General features: G+C 43.0%; 1 protein-coding gene across 6 annotated transcripts in view; it reads right to left on the bottom strand.

Annotated features, from left to right (window-relative positions):
* syne2a (spectrin repeat containing, nuclear envelope 2a) overlaps positions 1–21,426 on the bottom strand; it is a 204,854-nt gene that overhangs the window by 135,340 nt on the left and 48,088 nt on the right. For all 6 annotated transcript variants that reach the window (XM_031837347.1, XM_031837346.1, XM_020496695.2 and 3 more), the window contains 9 exons: positions 14,671–14,986; positions 14,320–14,484; positions 13,790–14,131; positions 12,565–12,701; positions 12,227–12,356; positions 5,967–6,137; positions 3,732–5,642; positions 1,310–1,495; positions 223–378 (listed from right to left, as the gene is read on the bottom strand). In XM_031837347.1, coding sequence (XP_031693207.1) covers positions 223–378; positions 1,310–1,495; positions 3,732–5,642; positions 5,967–6,137; positions 12,227–12,356; positions 12,565–12,701; positions 13,790–14,131; positions 14,320–14,484; positions 14,671–14,986 — 3,514 coding nt within the window. The remainder of the gene's footprint in view (positions 1–222; positions 379–1,309; positions 1,496–3,731; positions 5,643–5,966; positions 6,138–12,226; positions 12,357–12,564; positions 12,702–13,789; positions 14,132–14,319; positions 14,485–14,670; positions 14,987–21,426) is intronic.

Genomic DNA, 21,426 nt, shown 5'->3' with positions numbered 1-21,426 from the left:
AAATGTCTTCAGTGGAATCCCAAATAAAGCTTTCCTTTTGTAAAAGCATTTTACACAGTGATATCAGTTCGGGGTGTGAAGCCCATTAAATGACAGTTTTGTCCTCTGTTTGTATATAAGATGGCCAATCTGACACTTGTAAATGTGTATTTTCAAATGTCTATTTGAATGTGTTCTATGTTCTTGAAAGGGAAAATTGTTCATTAAAAAACAGTCTCCCACCTCAGCCTCCGCCAGTTGCCGGGCCATGTTGGCAAGGTTGAGCTGGGCTGGCTGGTAGCGGCATCCTAGAACCCTGAGGACAGTGCGCCCTATTTGGATCTCTGGCTTTCTGGGCGAAGGCTGCAGGTACCAAGCCGCATCCATCCACTGGCCTCCCTTCAACACAACAGCACAGAGTAAATACAGTAATGGGACATGTTCATGGACCAAACAGAAGAAAACAGACTGAAACAGGGAAGGACAATCTTGATTTGTTTAATAAGAAATGCAAATTTTCCACTGCAAAACTTTTGAAAGCATTTTCTGCTGCATGTCCTAATGAACACAACCCTGGTGTGTACAACCAGACCTGGGTTGGATGTCAAACACTTGAGCTATACTCAATTCAGTTTACCTGGTACAATGGAAACAATGGAATCATCCCAAAAGTGAAAATACCAAGCTCCAAGTATTTGACACACATATTTGACCCAGGTCTGGTATGGGACGGGTGTGGTGCTGGGGGGACATAATCGTTTGCTGATTCTAAAGCGAGATGTGCCGTTACTGAGAAATCTCCATGGCTGCACAGGAAATATCATTGGCTCCTTCCTGCATCATCAAGGCCCATGCCACATGTTTGTTTATCTGTTCACTGATCCATGCAGTTGACTGAACTGCAATTATTGTGTGGATAGAGCCACAACTTATTTTATCTGTGGTCGAGAAAATGTTGAAATATCATTTTAGCAATTTTTATGTCTCATATTGATACGCACATAAGATACTAACTAAAATGTAGATGTTTTTATTTATTGTATTCTTAAAGAGGTTTTCTCAGGTTCTTATTTTAAATGTCATTATCCTCTTGAACAACACGTTGGGTTCCTTGGAAACAAATTCCTGCAATGCACAGTAAACCATATCCCATGTTGACGCCACCTTATCTTCCCTGAGCTCTAATAGCCTACTGTCTCAGTTCACACACCGTTGGCTTGGCTGAGTATTGCAGTTGAGAATTACTGATTGTGGTCGGGTGAGTATTATTGTTATGAACACAAGTTCGAATCTCATGGTCGGCCGTGCAGAGAAACTCCCTAACACTCACCGTGATGATGTCCTTCCTCTCCACCAACCCTTGGACCTTAGAGAGGATGCCTTGCATAGTGGACCTGTGGCACAGGACCTCCGGGCACACCGCTCCTCCAACTTTCTCCTCCTTCGCCACGGCATCGGATAGCAACCCCCCAGTCTGGACCGAGGTCCTCCTCTTGACTTCATTCCCCCCCTGCATCTGTGGGAACATGACGGCAATGGGACGGTGGATTCTCCTGCTCTCCTGTCGGGTATTTCTGACAACAACTCCGTTCCTCTCTGCCCCACCGAGTCAGCGCATCTATCAGAGCAGGAATGTGACTGAGTAAGGAGCTGGGCCTTGCCCCGAGGGAAACCAGGGCTCTGTTCCAATAGTTTAACACCGCGTCTCTCTTAACTTCCTTTCTTGAAGGAATCACTTATCTGACACAACACAATTGGTGAAAAATATTTGGTGTAGACTCCAGCTAATCCTGTTAGATCAGTGTCATTGGGTTTAGCACGGGGGAACATGATACAGCAGGAACTAGTCAGGGATTAGGAGTGTGGTTGATATATCGAGAGCTACAGGGCTAGCGTGAGGTGAAGTCATCACTGAGTGGTGTAAATAACTTATTCCTCACAAAGTGAAGTGCTAGGCTATGCTTAAAGGGAGTGGTCAAACCGACAGGTGACAGGGCAAGCTGATACTTGCATAAAATCTCTCTCTCTCTCAACATTTAAAAAAAACAGTAGAGCAGGAACACTATTAAGCAGTAATATAGGGGAGGATGTGCTTTATATTGCAGGTTATAGGTACTAAGGTTATCCCACCCAGGGTCCGTATTCATAAAGTGACAGAGTAGGAGTGCAGGGGCCATATTCCTCGGAGTACTAGGAGTACTTATCTAGGACCCACTTTAGCCTTTTAGATCAAAATAAATATGATTATGTCCACAGGAGGGACCTGGTGTTAGCTCAGCACTCTTTATGAGCTTAGTTCAACGCTCTAACTATAAGGAGTTTTTTTTTACTGCACTGCTCCAACGGTGTCCGGTGCTTCTCAACCCAAAGTCCTCTGGGGCTCATGATCATCTGGCTCCCAGGGTAGGCGTGAGTATTCCTTCATTGTTTTCTGCCAAAGCTTTCCTGTGTTCCATTTCACTGGCTGGCTGTCTCTCAGGTGTTGTTTCTACAGCTCTAGTGACGTAGGGCATTTTATTGACCAGGTCCTCGTCTCCTCCCTGAACATTACTGCGTCCCCGTTCTCCTCTCCTATTCTGGTCCAAGCCCTGGATCAACAACCATTAGGATCCAGCACTATCATCACCCTCGGACCCATGCACCAAGAAAGCTTTCCCTTCCTCATCACTGCTCCTGTACACAAAGTAATTCTCGGCTTTCTGTGGCTCCAACGTCATGACCTCACCATCTCCTGGTCGATGATGAAAATCACCACTTGGGCACCCGGGTGTCGGAAGACATGCTTTCCCTTAACCTGTGGTTCCTGTCAGTTGAGAGTCCTGTGAGTGCCCTCCTGCCCATCATTCCGTCCTCCCATATTGTTGACCCTGTGTTTTGGAACATAGATGTGGACATCCGCCAGGCTCTGGAGAGGGAACCTGCTACCTGCCCTCCTGAGTGCATCTACGTCCCCACAGAGGCGAGGAATCATCTGTTTACCTGGGTACACACATCCCTCGACACTGGACACCCAGATATCAATCGCACTATAAAATCCATCTATGCAACGTGAGTTCTGGGCATATCCCGTCCATAGAAGGAACCGGGCCCACTCCCCCTGCCGGTCCTGGCAGTGACTCCTTAGGAACCTCCCCAGCTCCTGGTTGGTCCTCTCTACTCGCCCTTTAGACTGAGACCGGTACCCGGAAGTGAGGCTGACCGTGACCCCCAACTTCTCCATGTAGGCTCTCCATACCTGGGATGTAAATTGGGGGGCATGGTCGGAGACGGTGTCCTCTAGAAGGCCATACCCTGATTACTCTCCCTTCATATAGCCCTCAGTAAGCCTCAGTCATCAGGCAGTAGGGGAGTAAATTCCTACTCTGGAAGTGGAGGGGCCACTGTATGATGAGTCAAATTCCTCCAATTTTAATTTGAGCCAAGGTGTGACCTTTAAATGCCACACAAACAGGCTACTCCTGGCCTGACCATTCCAATTCACTCGTAATAACATCACTTAACATTGTTGGATCTTGGGCGAAACAAAGAGCCTTGAAAGGTCAAATCCCCTCAGGGAAAGACAGCCATTAACTACATGTACCAGTGTTTGACTTGAGTGTACAACCCCCTCTCAAAAACTTTAAGCCTGTAGATTCAGGTTATCAAATTCAACGTGTAACCTCTGGGCTGTCATACTCTTACTACTCCAAATGCTTTAAAAAACGTGTCCCTGAGGAGAACATATGTGGGTGAGAGAGAGACATTTCCCTTACCTGTTCCTGTGGAGCTGTCCTTTCTGTCCCCTCTCTGGGCCCAGTCTCTGTGGCTACATATGCTGGTGAAGGTGCGCATGACAACTGTGTATTGTTTCTTGTGGCATCTGTCTGACAGACATCTGTCTGTGTGAGATCATTCACCTGTAGCATGTCAGTGTCTATGTTTCCAGTGTCTTTGCTCACAGTCTGTCTGTTATCTTTGCTGTCTGCAGTACAGGTGATGTCTGAGGCTCCTGTGTTTACAGCTATTTGGCTGGCTGTCATTTCTGTCTGTCTGGCATCTTTAGCGTCTGTGTCTACATCATCATCAACACTTCCTGGTTCAGTGTTCTCCGAGTTATCAGTGTGTCTCTGTGACTCGGATTCGGTGTGCGCCAATTCAGCGGACTTAGACTCTGTGAGCCCTGATTCGGGGCCTTTTGATTTCAGACCTTTTGTTTTGGGGCCCTGCGATTGCTCCCACTCTGATTCCGTGTTCTTTGAAGCAGAGGGGCCCTTGGAACTCTTCACTTTGGGGCCCTTGGACGCTGAGCTCCTAAACTCAGCCCTCCTCCGCCCCCTGTGTTTTGACTTGACGCGCCGCCCGCCATCTGTATTCTTGGTGTTCCCAGTGACAGAACTATCAGTCAGTTTTGAAGGAAAGTCACCAGAGCAAAATGTATCTGAGCCGTTACCACAAGGAGGCTCCCTGGTTTTAATGTCCTTGGACTGAGACGGAGGTTGCTCCATGTCCAAAACAATTGTAAATACTTTCTTTGTCTCAGTGCAGTCTCTAGACTCTGTACGTTGTGTTTTGTTATCTGACTGTGATTTGCCTGTGGGTCTTGCATGCGTCTCTAGCTGCTTTTTTTCTGGATGCAGCATGAGATGTGTTACAGGGTCCGACTGTGGATCTGTCCCTAGCCCCACACTGCTTTTAATGCCCAATTCAGCTTTGGTCAAGGAAGTGACTTCACGATGTAGAGTCTCAGCTTCCTGAACAAGAACTTTCCCAGCAGGTGCAACAGCTGTGTTCAAGAAAATGGTGGCCACTTTTTGGGGAGGCTCAGTCAAATCTTGTTTTGCCTGGTCACTCTGTTTGACAACAGCAAAAGTGTAAGTGAGTTGAGCGCCTTTATCTGGTACTGAAGACTCTTGACCTCCTCCGACCGATCCAGAGCATACAACCGCAGTGTTTGCATAGTCATGTGACTCAGTAACTGGAATCTCACTGTCGCCATGTTGAGGCGAGTCTGTATGTACAATATCATTGTTGCCATCGTAACCTGGTCTGCTTTGGAGAGCGTTGGCCATAGCCATGCCATCAAGTTGTTGTCGTTCGAGGTCTGTGTCCAGAATGATGGTGAACACTTTGTGCGCAGTCGGAGATGAGGTTCCCTTTTGATCCATTGGTTCTATATGGTGAGGTGTTATCTCTGTTACAGTATCCCCACATTGGCTAGTGCCCGGGGTCTCTGGCACCACCACAGTGGCAGAGATATCAACGCTGGTGATGGGAGTTTGGGTTAAGGTTTCTCCCATGGGAATTTGTATTTGACTCTCCCCATCCTCCATGCCTGTGACCATTCTCTCTGCTGGCTGGATGCTCCAGTCCTTCAATGAGTCTCTGCCATATTCTTTGTCCTCTGCTCTTTGTTCAGTGTCGCTCATCACTTTCTTGGTCGGTTCTTTAACAGCATCCATTGTTCCTCTGGTAACGGCTCTTTTGCTTTGCACTCTGCTTTCAGCCTGCTCTTTCTCCGGATCTTTTGTTGAGTCAATATTAGCCTGAAGAGGTTTGATCCCTCCTGGAGTCACTTTCTCTACAGGTTGTGACAAAAGGGATGCCTCGCTGCAAGATGGCGCTTTGCCAGGTGTGTTGCTTGGTATCTTATTGTCTCCATCCACCTCTGTGCTCACTAGGGACACCTAAAGATGCATATATTCATTAGAAATGGTGTGAAGATACATATAAGATTCCATAAAGTGATCATATTAACGTTAAGGGATGTTCCAATCAAAATATAAGTTAACTTTTACACCTGGTTGAAATGCTCCAGTTTCACCTACTGATAGAAAATATGACTATCATCATAGGGTTTCATACATTCTGAAACTAGGCCTAAAGCGCCTTTCAACAAGCCAACTCATATTGCAAAAGTAAGATTTCTGCATTCGATAATTGTGTATTCGTTCAATCTACTTACTTTTAGAGTTTTGTTGTTTTGATTATACATTGATTAGATAGCTCACCTGGGATTGGGCTAGGGCTGTGAGGAGAGCTGCACTGTTGCTAAGGGCCTGTCCAGCCCTTCTCTCGAACTGCTCCACGCGCTCCCTTCCAACACAGTCCAATAGGAAGTCTAGCTGTGACAGCGCCTCACGTAGCGTCCCTTGGAGTTGCTTCCCATTGTTTAGTGTAGCCTGTGAGGGATTATAGGGTTAATCAATCTAATCTTGATGTTTGGGTCAAATTCATCTTACCTTGAGTTGTCTATGTATAGAGAGCATCCACATTACTCTATTTACTTTTGCTACAGGAAGTAACTAGCATGATTTAGCATCGTCCCTTGATTTCCCATTTGTTAACATTTCCCTGATGTTAGCAAAACTGCATGTAACCCCCTAGTTGCTTTTAGCTTTTTCTAGCACGGACTGATGTAGTTATTGTGTTGCATGTTGGACATATTTTGGAGACGGACAGTTGTTAGAGAACAGCCCGACATGTGAGGAGAGGGCAACACTGCAAAGTACGTGAGCTAGCAAGATGGCTATTTAATTGTTTTATTGTTTTTAAAAGTTAGTTTAACGGTCTGAGTAAACCAATTTGATCAACTGTTAGTCCCTCATCCCCGACCACCATTAGGCCTGTGTTGGATTTGTTCTGGTTCAACTGTCATCAGAAGAAGACTTTTCTTTCCTCCTGCTTGGAGGCTCAACCGTTAGAGATGCTGTGAGAGACTGAACTCTGGGTGATGTGAGTAGCCACTTCATACCATTTAACTTATTCCACATTTTGTTGTGATAAAGCCTGAATTCAAAATTGATTTAAAAAAATGTTTAATCACCCACCTGCACACAATACCCCAGAATGACAAAGTGAAAACATGCTTTTAGAAATGTAGTGAAATTAAATACAGAAATATCAAATTTACATATGTATTCACACCCCTGAGTAATACTTTGTTGAAGCACCTGTGGTGGTGATTACAGCTGTGAGTCTTTTTTAGGTAAGTCTAAGAGCTTTGCACACCTTTGCACATTATTATTTTTGAAATTCTTTAAGCACTGTCTAGTTGGTGGTTGTTCATTGCTAGACAGACATTTTCAAGTCTTGCCATAATTTTTCAAGCCAATTTAAATTGAAACTGTAACTAGGCACTCGGGAATATTCAATGAGGTCATGGTAAGCAACTCCAGTGTATATTTGGCCTTGTGTTTTAGGTTATTGTCCTGCTGAAAGGTGAATTTGTCTCCCAGTGTCCTAAAACTCCCTATTCCTTGCCGATGACAACCAGACCCATAATATGATGCAGCGACCATCATGCTTGAAAATATGAAGTGGTACTCAGTGATGGATTTGCCCCAAACATAACGCTTTATATTCGGGATAATAATAAAAAAAATGTGAAAATAAATAGACTAAGTAATTCTTTAGTGCCTTATTGCAAACAGGATGTTTAGGAATATTTTTTATTCTTTACAGGTTTCCTCATTTTCACTGTCATTTAGGTTAGTGTTGTGGAGTAACTACTATGTTGATCCATCCTCAGTTCTCTCATATCACAACCATTACACTCTACCTTTTTTTAAAGTAACCAGTGGCCTCATGGTGAAATCCCTGAGCAGTTTCAAGTTAATGTGTCCTAAAACTCCCTATTCCTTGCCGATGACAACCAGACCCATAATATGATGCAGCGACCATCATGCTTGAAAATATGAAGTGGTACTCAGTGATGGATTTGCCCCAAACATAACGCTTTATATTGGCGGATAATAATAAAAAAAATGTGAAAATAAATAGACTAAGTAATTCTTTAGTGCCTTATTGCAAACAGGATGTTTAGGAATATTTTTTATTCTTTACAGGTTTCCTCATTTTCACTGTCATTTAGGTTAGTGTTGTGGAGTAACTACTATGTTGATCCATCCTCAGTTCTCATATCACAACCATTACACTCTACCTTTTTTTAAAGTAACCAGTGGCCTCATGGTGAAATAAAAGGTAAATAAAGATACAGGGGTAAACTGAGTCCGTGTAGGTATTTTGTTAGCTATTTATCAGTCGTAATGCTTGGGAATGGAAGCTGTTCAAGGGCTTGTTGGTGTCAGACTTGATGCACCGGTATCTCTTGCTGGGCAGCAGCAGAGAAAATATTCTATGGCTTGGGTGGTTGGGGTCTTAGATTATACTTTATTCTTTTTGGGGGGGGGGGGGGGGTTGTGCCGTGTGATCGAGGCCAGTGCTACTGCCGTATCAAGCAGTGATGCAGCCCGTCAATATGCTCTCAATGGTACAGCTGTGGAATCTATTGAGGATTTGAGGGCCCATGACAAACCTTTTCAACCTCCTGAGTGGGAACAGGCACTGCCGCGCCTTCTTCACAAATATGCGTGTGTTTGGACCATTTTAAGTCTTTAGTGATTTGAACACTGAGGAACTTGACGCTGTCTACCTGCTCCACTGCTGCCACGTCGGTTCCTCTCCGGTAACTGAGTTAGGAAGGATGCCTGTATATTTGTAGTGACTAGGTGTACTGATTTGATACACCATCCAAAGTGTAATTAATAACTTCACCATGCTCATGAATTTTCCCTTTTTTTTTACACATCTAACAATAGGAGCCCTTCCATGCGAAGCATTGGAAAACCTCCCTGGTCTTTGTCGTTTAATCTGCATTTGAAATTCACTGCTCGACCTAGGAATGTAACATATAGGGTACAGAGATGAAGTTGTCATTAAAAAATCATGTTAAAACACTTGCACACAGAGTGAGTCCATGCAACTTATTATGTGACTTGTTAGGCACATTTTTACTCCTGAACCTATTTAGGCTTGCCATAACAAAGAGGTTGAATAATGATTGACGCAAGACATTTTATTTTAAATTTTATATCTAAAAACAAATTCCACTTTGACATTATGGGGTATTATTGTGTGTAGTACTCCAATTGAATCCATATTAAATTCAGGCTGTAACACATACAAATTTGGAAAAAGTCAGGAGCGTAAATACTTTCTATTGGGCACTGTAATTAGCAACATTTGGACCAGTCCAGTTTCATCGAGGAGTACTGTGTTTTTATCTACATGTTTGAATGTGAAAGTGTGAATGGACTGTTGCACTCGCACACTTCTCATTGGCCACGCGCAGGTGACCTGGATTTCCACTGTTTATATGAGTGCTCTTAGGTACACAGTGAGTGTGCATAGATGCCATTGAAATTAGTTGATAATGTTGGTCATTTAATAATAACTCATAACTTGACTTGTTGTAATTATTCTTTATCATGGTTCAAGAGATATATATTTGTGTAGTTTCACAGTGTGGGCATTGTACATGTTTTCCTAGTAAGTACATATCTTTAGGGGTACATTACTTATTAGGTGGAGGCACTGCACTACATTATTTATAGTCTAATACTGCCACAAACCTAGATACTAGGTCCAAACTGATAGCAACTCATGTTACACTGTTTACATTTGCTACAGGCAGTAACTAGCATTATTTAGCATTTGATTTCGCATTTGTTAACATTTCCCTGATAACTTCACTACATGCAGAAACTTCCACAAAAACATGTCAAACTAAGTTTGGTGTCTCAACGTGCCTGTTTCAGATCAGCTACACTGCAGTTTGACTGATCTACAAATCTTAATGAGTGATCAATTAGATCTGAAGTCGACTCAAACAGGCACAGGTTTAAGGGAAATTACACTAGTGATGGGTCATTCTCGAACGAACAGCTCTTTTTGAACTATTCTTTGGTGAATGCCGAGAACCGAATCACATCTGAGAGAGTTGTTAATTTGGCTCCCTGATTTGCATACTATTACTACTGCTTTTTGAGCTCCAGATAACGAACATCTGCAGATAAATTAATTAGTAAAAATCTTAAGATTTTTTGTTGTTGTTGTTATTCCTCACTGCAGGAACAATAGAAAGTGAGGAGAGAGACTTTTTCTGGTCCACACATTTTTGCAGTGCATTCATTTCTTTTCTTTTCAGACCATTAACTTTAAGGTAAAAATGTACTTAAACTAATCACGATCTGACATACTGTCAGGCAACTTTGTAAGCTTAACATTATAGATTTGCAATTTTTGTTCATGATTTTAGGTACATTTTTAAGCGCTACTGAACTAAGTGCCGTTTGGGTGCCAAATGAACAGCTCTTTTAGCTGAACGAAACCAACGAGCCGGCTCACTGAAAATAATTGGCATGCCCATCACCAAAGATTATGGATATACTGACAAGATGTCCGCCCTAACAATGGGCGTTGTTATCCACAAAGCGGCACGGCAGGCTGTCTATACTTTCTTGGGATTGGTGGATACATCTCATTATTATAATCCTTTTTTGAATATTTGATGAGGGTTGTTGACGTCAACTGCCTGTATTCAATAGAGAGAGATGCTAGGCTACTAGGCTCTTCCATGAATATGCATAGCCATCTTGAGACAACACTGATGTAAAGTATTTTTTCTTAAAGTTGCCAGGATTTCATGAGTCCTACTTATATCAGTACACTCGTAACAACATAAGCATTACGAAACTTCTATAATATCAATTAAATCTCACATAGCAAATATGCCATTCATTTTTTGGTTGACAAAATTTGACACATCTCATTGACCTCCATACAAAAATTCCTTGCTTGGTTGGTGAAAAGCGAAATAAAACTAACCCTGCTGGGGAGACAGATTTTCCACCGAGTTGGACCTCTCTATTCCTCTTACCCTCTGCCATCACCAAATTCCACAACTTTTCATCCTCATTCATTATCTCCAGCACCTACCAGTGTCTACATATTTGAAAATGGCCCATTTCTACATTATGTAGTTAAAAAGATAATAAGAAAGGTCCTAAATATGGCCTACTCGATAACATCATTGAGTAGAATTAAAACAAAGACCTGATTTGTTTTTTTCAAAATATGCTAAAAGTTTCTAGTCACGGGGGCATTTTTCTGCTCCCCGAGTCACCGTGAATCTCAGTGTTTGAAAATCTCAGTGTTTGAAAAATATTTTCTACTCTTGATGACATCAAACTTTTATTTATTTATTATTGTTTTTACTACAAATCGAAGAAATGTGCCATTTTCATATATGTAGACACTGGTATGGTGCTGCTTCCTGCATGACGAAAGCAGACTCATTACTGGTTTTGACTGAACGATGAATTCCCCCGCAATGGGTGCTCATTGGTTTCAAAATCTTTTGCTGCATTACAATGTTACCATGGATCTAACTGAAACTCGTAATGAAATAATTGCAAAAATACCATTTTGGGGCTATATACTAATACATCTTCAAAGTGTCCTCTAAGCCTGTGTCGCGCTAACATCTATGCCTGATCAGAAATGGCTTTGGACACCAAATTCAATCCTTTGAAAACTGCTAGCCTACCCAAGTTGATTATGATGAAAATGCCCTTAATGTTAGGGAAAGGGGGATTCCTAGTCAGTCGCACAACTGAATGTATTTAACCAAACTCTTCTGAATCAGAGACTGATGGCTGTGCTTTGGCATTTAAAAAATAACCCCTCTGAGAAATGCCTCATCTAGAATCACTAATATGCCCCATTTTCCAATGGGGGGAGCCTGATGACAAACACCCTATTTTTCCATTGAGACAGAGCACATCCAAAGATAATGGCCCTGATATTAGAACAAAGTGGAAACTCTATTGGAGAAAACTCACTCAGGGGTTCCTACCTGTGTTGTTGTGATGGCCGGCATATGGAGTATAAGTGCGTTTTAAGTGCCCTTTGCTAATATTACATGGTAGTTGGGCCTCTGTGTTCAACATGACAATTACGTTAGTGGAAAAACATCTAAAAAACAACTAGTGATTTCTGAACAACCTCGGTAAACTCTGTGCTGTGTTCAACATGCCAAATGCATTTGTGGAAAAAGGGTTTTAAAAAACAGCGATTTCAGAACATTTTAAATGGATGGGAGTACAGCATAACATCTTAAACTTTCATTCCTAAATCGTTTTAATGATTGAGACAACAACATATGTCATACAGATATTGCTTTTTACTCTCAATGTGGTTGGTCCAGTAAAAACAGCAGTGACTTTCTGATTCGCAGAAGTTTGTCTTGTTCGCAGAAGTTGAAAACCTAAACAATATACAAATATTTAATGTCCCTGCAAAACTCTTTTAGGATTTAGGTCCAGGTTCCTGGTAAGTACTTTAATTGTGACAAATGTATTTGTAAAAGGTTCTACACAAATAAAATGGGATGGTGGATGGATGTGGGTGGACAGAGGTACTACAGTACCTGTACAGACTTTCGGGGATTTGACTGTGCTGCCTGGTTCCACTGCTGCAGTTCACAGATCGCCCCAGATATTCTAAGGGCTGTACCGCCTGAAAAAAGCTGCATTCGTTCATGTAGAGAGAAACACAGGCTACGAAGACAGAGAGGATAGGTTGAGAGAGGGAGAAAGAAGGAAGGGAGAGGGGGGAGAGAGAGGGGAGCGGGGTGAATAAGAGTGAGAGGAATGAAAGAGCGGAGAGAGAAAAGGAGAATGGTTTAGAAAGAGAGAGAATACATTAACTCACATGTACCAAAACATATTTTTCAAAAAATGCTACAGAACAGACATTAATAGGTACCTGTCTAAGTCTTTGGCCACTGAATCCACAGCCAAAGTCACATTGTTTTGAAATTCTCCATATGTGTCCTCTGACCCTACTGCTTTCTCCAGGTGATGAAGCTGTGCCGCAAGCTTCCTCAGGCTTTGGTCACAGTCCTGAACAAGTCATGAGATAGTAAGTGTGTTTGTCCAAGTATGTGATGGACGGGAGAACAGTGGGGTATTCCAAAATGCTGCACAATTAAGTTATCCAGCTTATACCATGTCAATTTTAAGCCTATATTTATCAGATGTAGTTATAAGTACACTGAACAAAAATATAAACGCAACATGAGGTGAAATAAAAAATGCCTGAAATTTTCTATACGCAACAGAAAGCTTATTTCTTTCAAATGTGGTGCACAAATTTGTTTGTGAGCATTTCTACATTGCCAAGATAACCCATCCACCTGATAGGTGTGACATATCAAGAAGCTGATTAAATGGCATGATCATTACACAAGTGCACTTTGTGCTGGGGACAATAAAAGGCCATTTTAAAATGAACCGTTTTGTCACACAACACAATGACACAGATGTCTCAAGTTTTGAGTGTGCAATTGGCCTGTTGACTACAGGAATGTCCGCCAGAGCTGTTGCCTGATAATTAACTGTTCATTTCTCCACCATAAGCTGCCTCCAATGTCGTTTTAGAGAATTTGGCATTATGTCCAACCGGCCTCATGACCATAAACCACTTGTAACCACACCAGCCCAGGACATCCACATCTGGCTTCTTCACCTGCAGGTGCTGAGGATTATTTATGTCTGTAATAAGGCCCTTCTGTGCGGAAAAACTAATTCTGATTGGCTGGGCCTGACTCTCCAGTGGGTGGGCCTGGATGCCAAGTGGGTGGGTCTATACCTCCAAGGCTCACCCATGGCTGCACTCCTGCCCAGTCATGTGAAATCCATAGGGCCTAATGAATGATTTAAATAGACTGATTTCCTTATGTAAAATCTTTGTTCAGTATAGTTATACGCCACTCATAGGAAACGATTCAAACAATCCATAGATGGCTTTGCCCATTCCTTATTTTTCTATCAATGTTTCTACCATGAGAGCGCTAAAAGTAAGGTGAAACTGCCCCTAGAAGCTGATCCTGGGTCAGTGACAAACAATTCCCCACTAAAGGTTAAGATTAGGATTGGGGAAGATGAACCTAGATCTGTACCTATGGGAAACTTCATCCTGGAGGATATACCTGTAGGACATGCCAGCGCTGCTGGAGCTGCCTAATATCAGTGAATCCTTCAGTCGTTTCTGGGTCGTTCCCCAAACGGTCAGCCGAGACTTGTAGGGCCCTCTGAAGGTTGTCAACCTCCTCCCTGATTCGCTGGTCTCGTCGGGCTACCTGCTCCTCAGCCTGTAGTTGAGCCAGCCAGCTGACGCCCCTCTCTAACTCCTCCTTCTGGTCCTGGAGATCTTTGACCTCTTGAGACAGAGTGGCCTGACCCTTGGCGGTGCAGCTGGCAAGCAGGATGTCCTTAAGAGTCTCGAGCTCCACAAAGTCTTTCTCCATGTGGCCCACGGCCTCCTGCAAAGCCTACTGGGACAGGCAGATCTGTTGTTTCTTCAAAACATCTCACCAAACAGCAGTGCTCTTACAGTGGAAAATGCAATGAAAACGTATTTCTGAAAGGATGAGTTTACATAAGGCTGTGTGTGTCCGTGCGTTCTATGCATATGTGTGTATGTAGTGTAGTGTAGTGTGATCACACTAATACATCTCACCTCCACAGCCCCTGTATCAGTCTCCAGGAAACTAGAGTCTCTGGGCTGGGACTCAATACCCAGCATCCGTTCCTGCAGTGAGTTCAAGGTGTGCCGGCACTCCTGCACCAGCTGGCCACAGCGATCCTCGTTACGGACGCCTCCCTCAAGACTCACACACATACCCTGAAAATTCAAACGAGCAATAAAATATATACAGTTTTTGGAATTGAATTAGACATTTACTTCAACTGTGCACTGTAACTCCCTTACATGAATCAACAGAAAAACATATATTTTTAATCCAACCAATTCAACTGACTTCAGAAATCTCCTTTTTTTACATTTATATTTTAAACATAGCCTACTCACATGGAGCTTTTTGACCAAGGCGGGTTGGCAATCCTCTAGTGTAGCCCAGGAAGGGTCCTCCCAATTGGGTTCCTTGGTGCGCTGGGCTAGCTCCTTTCTCTGGGCCCCCAAGGCAGAGAAGGCCGGCCCCAAGGCTGTGGCCTGGTCCAGTAGTGCCCAGGCCTGTTGGGCAGCCTGCCTGTGTTGGGCCAGGCCGGGCCAGGGAAAGAACAGGGAGAGCTGGGTAGTCTGGTGCTGGAGCTGGTTCACTCTGGACCAGGCCTGCTGCCTCTGGACCAGAAGAGAGGAGGAGAGCTCAGGCTCACCCTGCAGCAGACTGAGAGTGAAAAAAGACAGAGACAATTAGAGTTAAAGAGATGCCTTTCATGGACACTAACAAATCCAAATCAAGTAGATTGTGTGTATGAACTTCATCTCTATGTTGATTATTGTGCTTGAGTGCAGATGCTTTTTCAACAATGGGCCGAGTCTTGAGAGCGCCGGGCGTAAAAAAATATTGCATCGGGCCCCCGGGTGGCGCAGTGGTCTAGGGCCACCAGAGACTCTGGGTTCGCGCCCAGGCTCTGTCGCAGCCGGCCGTGACCGGGATGTCCGTGGGGCGACGTACAATTGGCCCAGCGTCGTCCGGGTTAGGGAGGGTTTGGCCGGTAGGGATATACTTGTCTCATCGTGCACTAAAGACTCCTGTGGCGGGCCGGGCGCAGTGCACGCTAACCATGTCGCCAGGTGCATGGTGTTTCCTCCGACACATTGGTGCGGCTGGCTTCCGGGTTGGATGCACGCTGTGTTAAGAAGTAGTGTGGCTTGGTTGGGTTGTGTTTTGGAGGACGCATGACTTTCAACCTTCGTCTCTCCCGAGCCCGTACGGGAGTTGTAGCGATGACATAAGATAGTAACTACTAACAATTGGATACCACGAAATTGGGGAGAAAAGGCAGGGATTAGACAGGGTAAAAAATAAAAATAAATATTGCATCGATGTCAATAGGAAATTTGTCTAGTTAGGAACTATGGTACCTACAAATTATTTACTTTATTCCACCTTGTTGCACTGCTTTGTATCTTTATCTAAATTTGTACTAAGTAAACAAACTTTGGACAATTAAGCCTTGTCCGAGCCAGAACAGCCCATAGGTGCAGGAGCAATGAGGCAGCTTGATGTAGAATTATACCCCCTGGACAGGAAGCTAGTCTGTAACAGGACCTTACTTCCAAAAGGCATGTTTAGCTTTAAAAACAGATAAACATATTGTATCACAGCGCCTCTCTTCTTTCCAAATATCTAATTTAACTGTACTGTATATAACAATATATATATATATATATATATATATTAGTATGTACATAGTATTTTTGTCTTTCCTATATAAACCTCATTTTTAAAATGTAGTGTAACCTTCTTGTCTATAACTGTTCTGTTCTGTATGTGGACCCCAGGAAGAGTAGCTGCTGCATGTGCAGTAGCTAATAATAATACATTAATCTCCCCAATCTCAGTCCTTAATGTTGAGAGCCAAGCAGAGAGGCATCAGATTCCATTCTTTGGTATGATTAGACAGGGGATCAAACCCCCAACCTTCCAATCTCAGGGCAGAAACCATAAGGCCAGAGTTGGTATCTAACTTTGACTATAACATTATTGTGGAAACAATTGTCAACAAAATTGTACGTAGAGTTTCAGTTATTTTTAGGCAAAGATGCGTACTGCATCATTGTCAATTCTTTGTTATAAAAACGGTGAAAAAGGAACAGTTTTCCTAGAGCCTTCGAAGTACTAGATGTGTGTAACCTCATTGGAATGTGTGCTATATCTGTGGAGAAATTATAGTGGAGAAAATATCAAATGTAAATCGGAAGCTTAAAAACAGGGGTGATAATTTTTACTCAGAACTTTGTTGGAATCACCCACGTTTGGGAGATCTAATGGAAATCAAATGTTTTGTCCTGCATCAGGTTACATATCTTTATTCTGTGACTATTGTATATTGTTTGGAAATGAGAAAGCATCCAATGGATGAAATGACACTGCCATCTAGTGTTACATAATGCCACACAATATTCCACAACATTCTAAACTTCAATGAAAAAAAGGTTTGTGTTGTTTTTGATCATTATTTACTGTGTAATTCTGTAATTTAATTCAGGTCAGATTGCTTGGAAAGGCAGCACTCTGCAGTAAGGATGATGTCACAGAGTAATATTGTGATGTCACCGGTAGGTTCTTAGAACTTTTGTCAAAGATCAAAAAAGCTTGCCTGCTTGGTAAGACTCAAAAGAAAAGAAAAGTAAAACGAAAACAAAATGGATGTACTCAACTCCTGAGAATTCTTCACAAGAATGATTCCTGTCATTCATTTGCATAAGGTGGATTGCCCAGGTAAGGTTATTTCCCTATTTTCAATTGGGTAGTATTTTGTTAACTTTAAATTAAACTATGACTGGATTTGAATCTAGAAAAGTGGAAGTGACTACCTGCGAGGTGGAGTATGCCAGGTATTAGTGGTGGCCCAGCAGTAATAGGCTAGTAATAATTAGTAGTAGCAGCAGTAGTAGTGTAGTAGTTAGTTAGTAGTAATAGTAGCAGTAGTGTTGGCCTAGTACTAGTAGTAGTAGCAGTAGTAGGCTTTTACAGTGTAGTAGTAGGCTTTTACAGTGTAGTAGTAGTAGTAGCCTTTTACAGTGTAGTAACAGTAGTATGCTTTTACAGTGTAGTAGTAGCAGTAGTAGGCTTTTACAGTGTAGTAGCAGTAGTTGTAGTAGTACCCCAAACCATTCTGTGATTCACGTAAACTATTGACTAAAAGCAAGAAGAGTATGGTTTTTATTTTTTTTAAGTGTTGATCTCTTTGTATAGGTCTTGTTGTTTTTTTGCTTTGCTTTGTAACATTCACGTATTCAACACAATTTGTAAATGGTAGATACAGTTTTTCTAGGCCATTAATTATGATCTCCTCATTCGTAGTTTTCATGAAAAGATGTCATAAACAGTGAGAGGAGACTGTTACCATGCCAGCATTAAATCTATGCCTAATTTTAAAAAGTATAATGTGAAAAATAAGTAATGGTTGTAACATATCAGTAGCTTTCTTCTCCTACATGCAATCTAATCCATCAGTTGATAATATTATTTTGTCTTTCAAAAGCATTTTGTCCACATTTGCCGCCATGTTATCAAAGCTTTTCAAATCTTTCACTATAAACCAGTATCATTTTACATCAGGTTGACTGTCCTAGTATGAACATACTAGTTCTTTTGTAAAATATTGCATGCATTCACAACATTGTGCATTTTTGTAAGCAAAAACTAGCTTGGGCAAAATAAACGTATCCTAACTATAGTTCATTCTGTTTTATGTTTGCAGGATGCAGGCCTGATCTAACATGGCTTCAAAAAGTTACATCACAGAACCTTGGTTCAGCTACATTCTGTGATCAGTGTACTAGAAAACATGGTCCCTGCTGCAATCATTCTACTGGACCTTTATCAATCACGCCAGGGTGCAGTGCATCAATTGACCTAACACCACAGGGGCAGCCAACGAATGATGCCCCTGTGATGAGAACACTTCCAGGGCTTGCGGCCGAATCTACTGGGCTGACCTACAACGATAACCAGCCCACTAATGATCCATGGTATTTGGAGCACCCAAGGAGGGAAGACAGTCCTTCTCCTCCTCTATCCCCAGAATATGACAACAATGTATCCTCCCTCGCAGAGGTCTTCGAGGGCCATGAAGAAGAGGACAGTTTATCTCCTGCTTCAGTGTACATGGACTGCCTTGAGGAGCTCAGCCCATCTCCCTCAGCAGGATCCCCTCAAACTGACTCTCCCCCAGACTCTCCTGCTTTATTTATCATAGAAAGTGATGAGGGGGAGCAGTTCTCGGAACTCCGTCTCTCTCCATTTCCAGTGTTCCTTGAGTGTGAGCAGTGCAACAACTATTGCTGTTCTCCTTTAGGAGAAAGGATTGAGACATCTCCAGAACATGGGGGCAAAATTAAATCCTCTTCTGAAAAATGGCAAGAGATCGAGAAAGTTCCAGAGTTTAAGAAAAATATTGAGTTGTCTCCAAACTCTGGGCAAACATTTGACGTTTCCCCTGAGCCAGAACCACAAATTGAATTGTCCAGGGAGCATGAGACCCTAAAAGGGCCATCTAACCTCTGGCAAGAGATTGCGTCGGCTTGTGAACCATCACAAATTATTGAGCAGTCTCCTGATCACAAACAAGAGGTGGAGTTTAATTCAGACTCCTGTCAAGTGTTTGAGGAGCCCCTGCAATGGACTGAGCAAAGCAAAGAGCCTCAGAAAGTGCTCCAGTTGCCTCTGCCACAAAAACAAACAGTTGACCAGTGCCTTCAAGACATTGAGCTGCCTCATGAATCCATGTCAACTGAGCCCGAACAACAATTTTTTTTTAAAACCCACCAAATAATTGAAATGTCATCTGAACCTATGATTGGCTTATCTCCTGAGCACAGCCCAGCTGTTGAACCACCACTTGAGCCTAGGATATCTTATACTGAAACACAGCAGAATGATCTCCAGCAAATAACTATGCCTTCCCCAGAACCTGGCACAGTGTCAAAGGCTCCTACTGAGCCCTGGCCAGAGACAGAATCATCCTTTGGTCCATGGCAAGACATTGAACCATTTTCTGAGTACAATCAAGGGACTGAGGTGTCACCAAACTCCTGGCAAATATTTAAAGTATCTGAAGTATCTCAGCCCCAACAACTGACTGAATTGTCCACAGACACACAAGGAGAGTTTAAGCTTCCTTCTGAACCTATGAAAAGGAATGAGGTGTGTACTGAGCACAGGCTAGGGGTTGAATTTAACCCTGACTCCTGGCAAGGGTTTGCGATCTCTACCGACTCCAAGCATCAAAACAAACCATCAATGGAGACTCAGGGAGTGTTTAAGGTACCTCTGCCACCAAGACAAAGGGCTAAGTGGTCTTCTGGGTGCATGCAACTGATCCAACTGTCTCATGAGCCCATCGAAGGTATTGATCTTCCTACAAATGATGTGCAAATGTTTGCAGCATTTTCTGGGCCCAAACAAAACATTGAGATTTCTTCTAAATCCCACATAGGGACGGAGTTGTCCCACGGTCACAGGAAAGGGATTTACTTATCTCCTGAGCATGAGCATTGCATCGAGCCAGGACAAGAGACTGAACTCCCAATTGGACCTCAGGAATGTACCAAGTGGTCCTCTAACTTCATGACAGTATTTGACATGTCCAATGAATTCCAGCAACCAACTGGATCATCCACAGATCCTCAAATAGTGTTCAGGCTACCTCCTGAATCCATGCTGAAGAATGAGTTGTGCCAAGAAGCTGAATTGAATACAGACTCCTGGCAAGTGTTTACAGCGTCCAATGAGCTCAACCAAGAGATTGAGACAGCCAAAGACCTTCAAGAAGTGTTCAAGCGACATACCAAACCCAGGCAGAGGACTGAGCAGTCACATGGATGCATGCAAGGGTTTGAACTGTCCTCTGAATCCACACACACGATCAACCCATTTTCTTCGAAACCCCATCAAGGGAACGAGTTGTCCCCAAAATACAGGCAAGGAATTGAGTCATCTGAACATGAGCAAGGCATTGAGACATCTTTTGGGACTAAGCTTTCTATTGAATCTCAAGAATGGACGGAACAATCTCCTAATTCCTGGCAAATAAATGCAATGACAGACGAATCCCAACAAACCAAACTGTCAGAGGAAAAGTCTACGCTGCTTCCTGGACTAAAGCTAATTAATGAAAAGTGTCCTGAGCTCAACCAAGAAGTAGAACTGACCCCTGACTCCTTGCAGGTATTTGAGGTGTCCAATGAACCCATGAAAATGACTGAATCAACCACTGAGTCTCATGGGGTGTTCAAGGTTCCCCTGCCACCAAAACGACTGGTTAAGAGGTTTTCAGGGTACATTCAAGGGAGTGAGCTGTCTCATGAGTCCATGCAAAGAATTGATTCCTTTGCAAACTCTGGGCAAATATGGAATATGTCCATTGAACCCAAACACCAAACTGAGGTGTCCACTAGACTCAACCAAGGGACTGAGAGCTCCCCTGAGCCATATGATTGGATTGAGCGTTCTCCTTGCTGCTGCCAAATATTTGAAATGTCCAATGAATGTCAACAAATGACTAAATCCTCCACAGAGACTGAGGAAGAGTTCAAGCTGCCTCCTGAACTCAAGCAAAACACTGAGCTGTCTTCTAAGCACAAGCAAGGATATGAATTGACAACTGACTCTCAGCAAGTTTCCAATGAGCCCCAATGGCTTGAGCCAGCCAAAGAGATTCAAGGAGTGTTCAAGATGCCTCTGCCACCAAGAAAAAAGGTTGCCCGATCTCAAAAGTGCATGCAAGGAATTGTTCCCTCCGGCCAAGTGTTTATGGGCTCTGCTGAGCCCCAACAGCAGATTAAGGTGTCTTCCCAGCCCCACCAAGGCACCAAACTGTCCCCTAAACCCAGGCAAGAAACTGAGCATGAGGAAAGGATTCAGCGATTTCTTGAGTTCAGGCATGGGACTGAGATTCCTATTGAGCCTCAAGCATCTAACGTCCCAGAAAAGCTTGACGTGTCCACCGAGCCACAAAAACGAACTCTGGGAGAGTTTAAGCTGCTATCCGCACTCAGGCAAAAGTCTGGGAGTTCTTCTGAGCTCATGAAAGGGTTTGAAGTGACTTCTGATTCTAAGCAAGATACTGAGCTTTTTGAAACCCAACAACAGAT

The sequence above is a fragment of the Oncorhynchus kisutch genome, linkage group LG12 (genome assembly GCF_002021735.2).
Source record: "Oncorhynchus kisutch isolate 150728-3 linkage group LG12, Okis_V2, whole genome shotgun sequence".
Lineage (NCBI taxonomy): Eukaryota > Metazoa > Chordata > Actinopteri > Salmoniformes > Salmonidae > Oncorhynchus > Oncorhynchus kisutch.
Note: the sequence above shows the minus strand (reverse complement) of the source record. Positions and strands in the feature narration are given on the sequence as shown.